Raw genomic sequence first — 9,738 nt, 5'->3', positions numbered from 1 at the left:
AGATGAGCCCTCCTGTTGCTCCCACCACCATGAATACACTGCAGTTAGTACGTTAGCACGGTCAAAGCTAGTGTGGGCCAGGCTCCTTGAGCTGGAAATCACACCTCCAACTCTGGTGTAGCGTGACCCGAAGGAAGACTAATTTACATTCCCTTGCTCCTGCTGACACATCTCTGCATCTGACCCAGGGGTGGAGAAGATGCACTCAACTGCATAGCCACAGCCCATATCTGAGTCTGTGCTAAACCAAGCCCCTGGGACTGTCCCGGCAGGGCCTGATTTACATCGACAGGAAAGTCCTGTCTTGCTTCGCTAAAGCATTGTAATTTTTAGCACTAAAGAAGAAGCTAGTTGGAGAGTTAGCAGCGTTTCTGTAGCTGTGGCACAAGGCCAGAGTGTTGATGTTTTCCGACCATTTGATCTCAGAAATGGCTTCCCTCTGCAAGAGTCTGGCAGCTCTCCGCATGCAGCTCTGCCTGTTAGTCCTGATCTCAGGTAGGGTTTTCACAGTTCTTTAATCTTACTGGGGCTATTGCTGGTGTAGTCAGCATTAACTCTTTATGGGAATTGCTCCTAAATGCAGATTCTGCCAACAGAGTATTGAAAGCTCTCCCATTGCACCTGGTCCTGGATTGGAATGCTAAAGAACTTCACCTGGAAACAGGATCTCAAATGTCACTAACTTGTTTCTAAGCTTTTCAACCCAAAGGCCTTCCATCTTTCAAATCATTTCAGCATCCATTTGCACACAGTAAACTTTTTCCAGGAAGGCAGGGCCTGGCGTTCACTGCATACGCAGCAAGGCAGGAACTCTGGCCTCAGGGCTTCCCAGCATGGTGGGACCCCAGGGAAAGCAAATCACTAGCCTAGGTGATGCCCTTGGCATGTCCAGGCTCTGCTTGGTTCAGCCCTTTGCTTACTAAGGCGACAGTGGCGTTTTCACTGTTGGACTATGCAGTTCTAACCCACGAGAGACGACTGGTGCCAAGTTTAGGTCCCTGGCTTAGGATGTGTGAGACCCAGCTTCAATTCCCTGCTGTGCTACAGGCATCCTGCATTCCTTGGCCAAGTTATGTCCTGTCTTTGTGTGTTCTGAACAAGGGCTCTGGCGCCCTGGCCTGCTTCCCAAGGTGGAGGCTAGAGCCACCAAAGCTTGGGGGCTATTCAGATGCTGCGGTGATGGGGAACCAGGTAGGAGAAGTGAGACCCTGCCAAGTGTTTCTTGGGAAGCTTGCTAAGTAGGCGGTGTAACATCTCCCTTGTTCATGTAGCTGGAGCCCCTCCAGAGCTGTGCTGGTAAAGGAGAAATGCTGGGCAGCTACAACTTGCTGTCCAATGTGACTGGAGTAGCAGTGCATGAGCCCTGGGCAGCTGGTGCTTAGATTAACTGGAAGCCCCTCTCTTCCCATGGAAGAAGGAGATGACAGGTGGTTCGGGAACATTAATACACAGAGGCGTCCGCTTGTACAAACTTTCACAAACAAGGTGAACAGCAGGGGCACAGCTATAGAGTGTCAACATTCACTTTCTATGATTAAACCATTACTCTGAACTGTTATTACCACAGCCGAAATGGGCGAGGAGCTGGCAGACAACCACGGAGTAAAGCTACATGTCAGATTGCACCTGACCACCCAGATCAATTTTCATAGATACAGCAAAGGAGCGAGCTGTGCACTGGAGCGACTCTGTAAACAGAACAGTGCTTCCTGCCCATCTGCCCCACTGGGGAAGTGGTGCAGCCGCTGCAGGATGTCAGGGGAGATGCTGGGTTGGGGCTGGGTAGCTCAGATTGCAGGGCGGAGGTGTCCGGCTAGGGACCAGAGTTGCGGGCTACTTTGGGGGTTGCTGATGTAGGGGCACAATTGCTGCTTAGAGTCTAAGGGTGTGTCTACACAGTGATAAAAACCCGTGGCTCCGAGTCCAGGGCAGTTGATTCGGGCTGGGGCTGTGGGGCTAAAAATAACAGTGTAGACATTCCAGCTAGGGCTGGAGCCCAGACTCCTACGCTGCATTTTCTAGTCCCGCAGTCAGAGCCCCATGAGCCCGAGTCAGCTGACATGGGGCAGCCGCAGCCGTGCTGTGGGTCTTTTATCGCAGTGCAGCCATACCCTGCGTTCCAGTCCTGCACCAGCCCTCTTGGGGGACACAGCCATGTTCATGGTTTATTTACACAATGCATTAGCACTTTGCATACCCAATAGAAAGACTTGGGCTGGGCCCCAAAGAAACAAGTCTGTACTTCCAAGTCAATTAAGCTAAACCGAATTCAGGCCACTTTAATTCCTAATCAGAGTGTTCACACAGGGTTTAAATACAGTTTAACTAATTCACTGTAGAAGTTAATTTGGATTAACTCTGTGAGTGGCCCCATATAGCAGGCCCTAAGACATATGAGGGGTGTGGGGTGAGCAGGGCTGCCCGGAGGATTGAGGGGGCCTGGGGCAAAGCAATTTCGGGGGCCCCTTTCATAAAAAAAAAGTTGCAATACTATAGAATACTATATTCTCATGGGGGCCCCTGTGGGGCCTGGGACCTGGGGAAAATTGTCCCACTTGTCCCCCTCCCCCCCCCCACCAGGCAGCCCTGGGGTTGAGGGTCACAGCAGGGAGACCAGACAATTCCTGGCCTATGGGCTCCACTTCTCTTGACAAGTCTGTTAAAGTTGGTTTTTGTAATGCTGGGGCCGGACCCTAGAGCAGCTCGTGAGGTGGGGTGCTTAGCTGGGCTCACATGCTAAAGGCTTTATCGTCAGCCCTGCCCCTCGGCCCTGGTTTACAGCTGGGGAACCAAGGGCCAAGTTCACATGGTCTGTAGCAGAGCAAGAGACGGCCCCCAGGCTCCAAAGGCCCAGGCTAGCGGCTAAACCACCACGCTAGCCGGCGTGTATCAACCCCAGCATGGTGCAGTCCTGAGCTGACTCAAGCCCCAGGCCTGGGTAGCACTCTAACCACTGGCCCAGGCTGCCTCCTGCCCTGAGTCTCAGCCCTGTGACAGAGGACTGGAGCAGCCCTGCCCCGGGGCCATGGTTGCTCAGTGTGGTGTGTGCTCACAGGCATTAGATAGTTAATGCTCAGGGCACCCACCGAAGATAGGTGAGCAACGACTGTCCCCTTCCCCCACCCCAAAGCCACCCAGTGAGTCAGTATTGGAGCCCACTTGACCCTCAGCCCCAGACACATCCTCCAACCCATGCTGCCTGCTGCCGTGGAGGAAGGTTAGAGCCAGAATGTCTAGGAGAGTCAGGCCCCTGGCTCCCATAGCACCTTGAGCCTCCAAATGCCAGGGACTTGTATGGGCACTAACCCTAACCCTGAGCTGCTTTTTCTGTTCTTCTCCTGTCTTTCAGGTGAGATCTCAGCCTCAGGAAACACCACCCTGCGGAAGTCAGGTCAGTATGGCTGTATAATACAGTGAATCCTCTCCTTTGTGATGCTTGTGTTTTGCCTAGTGCACCTCTCAGGTGCCTCCTCCCTCACTGAAAATACTGCAAGGTTAAGAGAAAACGAAAATCCTCTAAAGCTGAAACTCAGCTGGTGGCTCCAATCTGTAGTCCCCAGCTGCAGCCACCTGGTAGACCCTGAGGGCCAGATCTTCCATTGGAGTGCTGCTTTACACCAGCTGAGGGTCTGACCCTCAGAGCTTAGGGGCTGGAGAGATTTGTCATTACCTGGATCTCTTTTACTCTGTTCTGCAACAGAGTAATTACATAGATGCAGTCCAGTGAAAAAGATGAAATGGTATGCTGCAAAGTACAAAACAGAAAAGCAGCTAATCAAATAGAATTAGTAATGATAGAAAGTGATTTTAAAATACCCCAAATGACTCCTATAACACTACATGGAAACTACTCCTAGAAATATTTTAAGAGGATGAGTTAGCTGAGGTTCCTAGCTACTGCCTATCTCTTTCCCATTATGGTAAATTACCTATTTCATTCTTAAATATATTTAATGCTTAAACCGTTGCAAAAACTTATAACCCAAACCACTACTCATTTCTCTATTAACAATTTATAATCAATATGTTCCTTTTCGAATAGCCCGAGTAATGTGAAAGCAATTCCCAGCCTCTGTAAAATTTGCATTTTTCCCCTCATATTTCAGTCCCTTCAGCTCCACTTGTTGGTCACATGTGGACTTTGGCTACAGAATTTGCGATTTCCTCAGAGGAGGGGAACCACAGAAGACATTTGTATCTGAACTGGTTTTGCTCTGAGACCTTGTTTACATGGGAAAGTTGCAACTATTTAACTTAAATCTGTTCTTAATCCAATTTAATTAAATCAATGCAACCCCCTGTGAGGATGCTCTTATTTCAATTTAAGGGAATGGCTTATTTTGCTTTAGCTTAAACCTGTTCTTCATAGACTTAAGCTAAGCTGAAAAAAGCTGCTGTACTAAAATAAGGATGTCTACACAGGGGGTTGCATTGGTTTTACTTAATTGGTTTAAATTCACTCCTTATCTTAAATCAGTGCAACCTTCCCATGCAGACAACTGATAACACAGCCGCATTCATGTGTCTACATCTACCATGCTGCTGAACAGTGTTTGTACCAGCGCATGCTGGGAAAGTCAGGGCAGCTCTCCCAGAGTGCCCGGGGGACATGCACACAGAGCAGCATGGAGGACAACACACCCTGGGCTGTCTGGCTCTCTGGATGCAGAGTTGGGAGGGGCAAATGGTCTAGCAGACTGGGGTACAGAAAATCTCCCTTCAGTTCCCATATCAGCCAACGGCCTCCTCACTTGACTTGCATTGCACCTGAGCTGCCCCTCTGTAAAATGGGGATCAGAGTCCCCGCTCAGGGGTGCTGGGAGGCTAAGATCTATTAGTGATTTACTCTGGGTTTGTGCAGTGCCCAGCAGGGCCATGACTGGGGCTTCTAGGTGCTACAATAAAACACAGTGAGAGGAGCTGTGTAACTACCGGCCACTTGAGTTACACAGGCAGAGGTAGAGTCTCATCTGTACAGTAGCACTGCCCAAGCTGGCTACAGGAGGTCTGTTATGTGACTGGGAAGGGAGACACGACTGGACTTTTCCCAAGGTGTTGACCCCAGAACCAGCCTGGCTGGGGAGGGCAGATACGTACTGTAACAACTAGAGACTCACCTGGTGCCAGGCAGCCCTATGACTGGGCACTGCCACAATGCAAATCAATAACAGTGATTAGAATAAAAGTGCTAGGGTCAATTCATAGACCAGTGTTTCCTATAGCTCCTCTCCTCCGAGAAAAGAAATGCTGCAGTCCCAGTCAGCCTGGGAATTGGCCTTGGGGACCAAAACACCTGCAAAAGATGCAGAGCTGCTCATGAGACAGGAATGCTGGGAGCGAGATCTGACCAATTGTCTTAGCGCCATTGATGGTTCATCAAAGGGAAACACAGTGCACATTTCAATGACTTGGGTTCGCGATGGTGGTATTTTGAACCAAAGGAACCTTAAAGTAGCTCAGTGCCCCTCACTGTAATGAGACACACTGCATACTGGCAGGGGCGGCTCTATGTATTTTGCCACCCCACGCATGGCAGTCAGGTGGCTTTCGGCAGCACACCTGTGGGAGGTCCACCAGTACCGCGCCTTCGGCGTACCCACCACTGAATTGCCGCTGAAGCCGTGGGACCGGCGGACCTCCCGTAAACATGCCGCTGAAGGCAACCTGACTGCCGCCCTCAAGGCAACCGGCACACCACCGCCCGCCGCTTTCCACCCCAGGCACGCGCTTGGTGCCTGGAGCCGCCCCTGCATGCTGGAGAACTGAGCTAAGACTATTGACAATAAACGTTAACACTATGGTGCTTTTCGTTTGATACTGTTTAAGGCTGAAGCTTTGCTCTGTTGCTAGTGTGCTGTGAGATACCACAGGTGCTAGGAATAGAGGGTTTTCCTCTCTAACGTAAACTGCTCGCAGTTACTAATTTAGCTGCTTGATTTTCTGTCTTTTCCAAATTATTTGTTGTTTTATAATTATGAAAGGCAGAAATAACTTGGGAAGTGATAAAATCAAATAACTAAATTAGCAACTGTGAGCTGCTTGCTCTAGAGAGGAAAAGCGTCCTTGAGTGTTACAAATGAGTAGTGGTTATTCATGATTTTCTGAAGCAGCTGAATTAAATGCTACTTATAAGGAATAATTGAATACAAATGCAATACTGTGTATATGTAACTCAGATATTTAGTATTTAACTGTTAAAAATTCCTATGACTGACTTCAGAATAAGCACAGAATGGATATTGTGATACAGCATGGCCAGAGGGCAGCATAAGAGTGTTAGCAGGGGGCCTTATTCCCTGCCAAGGGAGGAAGGTTTGCTTTAGATTAACTAGAACAGCTGGCTTTGAATATCACTTCTCGAAGAATGCCAAAATTTATTTATGTTACCCTGTGGTGTTAAAACTAGATAATTCCATGCAGTCGTCTCAGCTCAGAGCTATGGGCTTAAGGAGCAACTGCAGCCATTCTGTTACCTGGGTCAAGGTGGATCAAGTCAAACAAGACACAATGCGATTACTCGGCCTTAGGGTAGTCAATCCGTTCACTCAGCTGTGGAATTTCCTATCACTCCAGCCTATCTTAACATGGAATCCTCTGGGCTCGTAGTCGCCAGCTGAAATAAATGGTTCAGTTGGTCACTGCAAAAATACATTACGTAGAGGGGGCAGAATAAGACGTTAGAGAAATAGATTTGCCAGGGGATATTGTATTTGATTATGAATCATTGTGTGGTTTGGACTACCAAGGAGCCGAACAAGACAATGAGCATCAAGGATCCTCTGCTCTTTAGCAGGGAAAAGTCTTGACTGCAGCTCTTGCAGACATATCTGTAATTAAAGAACCTTACTGGGCTTCCCAGCGAGCGAGTAGGAATAAGGGAGAAGGAATAATTCCAGAACCATTGTTTCCTTTCAGACCCATGGGGCCACTATAGGCCTCGAGTCTTACCGCAGTCGGACTGTTCTGCCATTCAAAAGCCAGCTAGGTATGTTCCATATTACATCATCGCTGGATAGCTATTTATAAGTTGATAAAGACTAAATGGGGAACAGACACCCTGGAGAATTGTCCGGGTCCCTTCACCCGTATACAAGTGATTCTGGTTCATAAGGGTCTTCATCTGGAATATAGGGGGAGTGATTTCTTCTCAGCAGGGCTCGGTCTTACGTTGTATTGTACAGTCCTGACTTCAGACAGGGCAGCTGGATCCTATGTCTCTTGCTAGCAATCTAGGTCGCCTCTTGTTGGGGACGCGAGCTGATTTTTGGTCCTCTTGGACCCTGGTAGAGCCCTCCTGCTTGGAGGAGGGCACGCGGTGGCATGTATTACTAAGGGCCTTGACCACGTACGTCCATTACTTAAAGGGTGGTGGTGGCGCTTATGTCTCCTCCCTGGCTATTGTCACCATGCAATAAGAGCGCAGGATCCACCACCTTGTCGTGACAACCTCTTGCAGGGGCGAGGGAAGCACACGTGTGGGCAAATTGCCGGTACTGATGTTACTCTGGCGAATCATCCGTAATGCTGTCTCCAGAATGGCCTTATACTCCAAGTTCTCTTGGGGGTAGGTTAGCCCGCAGGAGGAGGCGATATGCTGTCGACACTCTGAATCCAGACTTCTATAATCGAACTCACCTAAGTAATCGCTATGGAAAAGGAGGGGAGTGGAGAAGGGAGGGACCTGGGCCCTGCCTCATACTCCAGGTCCAAACCCAGGGCCCTGGGTTGGTGGTCGAACCACTTGACTAAGCGTTTCTTGCTTCCCCTGGGTTACTGTACTCCTCTACATAAACCGCGTCTTAAAGCCTTGGTGAAGGGCTTCTCGCCTCTCTCTTATACAAGCCTGTGCCCCTTACCTAGGGTTTCTGTTGGGCTCCCAATCAACCGCAGCCTCACTCCCAAACCTTCTATTTCTCTTGACAAACTCTTCTCTTCTGCAATCTGCACTCTGATCCAATCCAACTTAGTCTCTTCAACTAACCACCCTTGTCTACGCTGACTGAAGCAGGGCTTATATCCCATGACTGGAGTCAGGTGCTCCTGAACTGAAGGTCAGGTGCTTCTATCAAATTTGGAAGTCAGGTTGTTGCGCCTTAACTGGATTGCAGCTCTAGTAGAGAGTCGAGAGCTAGTGGCTCGTTAACTTGAGAGAAGTCGGTGCTCTAAGTGGCCACAAGCTGTTCTAGTTAATCTTAAAGCAAACCTTCCTGCCTTGGGCAGGGAATTAAGGCCCGCACTGCTAACACTCCTTATGGCTGCCTCGTGGCCATGCTGTATCAACAATGAATTCCATAACTGTGCTATGTACTGAAAGTCAGTCCATAGGAATTTTTAAACAAGTTAGAATACTAAATATCTGTAGTTACATTGATACCACAAGTATTGGGATAGCCCAAAATTAGATGTATTCATTATTCCCTTATAAGATAGACATTTAAATTCAGACTTGTTCAGAAAATCATGAATAACCAACTACTCATTTGTAACACTACAGGACGCTTTTTTCCTCTCAAGCAAGCAGTTCAAGTTGCTAATTCTTAGTTCATTTGAACTTTTTATCACCTTCCAAAGTTAATACCCCTGCCTTATCATAAAATTATAAAACAGACCAAATAATTTGGAAAAGACAGAAAATCAACCAGGCATAATGTATTGTTATAACTGCGAGCAAGGTCACGATAGAGAGAACAAAATCCGGGCCTCTATTCCGCTAGCACCTTGTGTATCTTCACTATGCACTCTAGCATATCTATAGCTTAAAGCTTCAGCTTAAACAAGATATCAAAACGCAAAAGACACCATAAAGGATTAAACGTATATTATTTGTCAAATTAGTCCTTAGCTTTCAGTTCTCTCAGTTCTATATGCAGGGGCGGCTTCCAGGCACCAAAGCGTCGCGCCTTGGGTACGGACAAGCGGCGGGCGGCGTGGTGTGGTCCGGTTGCCTGAGAGAAGAGTACAGGTTTGCTCAAGCATGTGTAACGGAGGTACCTGCCGGTCGCAACACGGCTTCAGCGGCAATTCAGTCCGGTGGTAACGGCCGAACGCAGGCGGTAACTGGGTGGACCTCCACAGGTGTGCTGCCAGAAAGCCACTACTGCCATCGCGTGGGCGGCTGCGCAAAAATACATAGAAGCCTCGTGCCCCTTCGCCAGTGATATGCAGTGTGTTCTCATATAACAGTAGGAGGACCACTGAGCTACTTTAAGGTTCCTTGGTTCACAATATAGTCACCACTATTCGCGAACTTCCAAGTATGTAGAAATATGAAACTGTGTTTTTACCCTTATGAAGAGAACTATCAATGAGCGCTAAGACATGGGGCCAGGAATATCTCGCCTCCTAGGCATTCCTGTCTCATGAGCACCTATGCAATCTTTTGCAGGTGTTACTCTGGCGCCCAAGGCCAATCCCAGGCTGACTGGGACTGCAGCATTTCTTTTCTCGGAGGAGATGGAGCTATAGAAACACTGGTCTATGAATTTTATCCCTCAATTAGCACTTTTATTCTAACACTGTTATTGATTTGCATTTGTGGCAGTGCCAGTCCATAAGGGCTGCCTGGCACCAGGTGAAGTCTTCTAGTTAGTTTAGCAGTGCGGTATCGCCCTCCCCAGCAGCTGGTTTGGGGTCAACGACCTTGGGAAAAGTCCAGTCGTGTCTCCCTCCAGTCACATCAAATCTTCTGTAAGCCAGCTTGGGCAGTGCTAAACTCAGTACAGAGGTTGAGACGAGCTA

The 9,738-nt window shown here is 48.5% G+C and overlaps 1 protein-coding gene across 1 annotated transcript in view; it reads left to right on the top strand.

Moving 5' to 3' along the window:
- Window positions 1–322: 322 nt before the first annotated feature.
- Window positions 323–9,738, top strand: part of CD79B (CD79b molecule) — a 24,505-nt gene continuing 15,089 nt past the window's right edge. Inside the window, exons 1-2 of the mRNA XM_032768357.2 lie at window positions 323–495; window positions 3,350–3,391. Coding sequence (XP_032624248.1) covers window positions 402–495; window positions 3,350–3,391 — 136 coding nt within the window. The 5' untranslated portion in view covers window positions 323–401. The remainder of the gene's footprint in view (window positions 496–3,349; window positions 3,392–9,738) is intronic.

Source organism: Chelonoidis abingdonii, chromosome 21 (assembly GCF_003597395.2).
Source record: "Chelonoidis abingdonii isolate Lonesome George chromosome 21, CheloAbing_2.0, whole genome shotgun sequence".
Taxonomy (NCBI): domain Eukaryota; kingdom Metazoa; phylum Chordata; order Testudines; family Testudinidae; genus Chelonoidis; species Chelonoidis abingdonii.
This window is presented reverse-complemented; position numbering and strand designations above follow the sequence as displayed.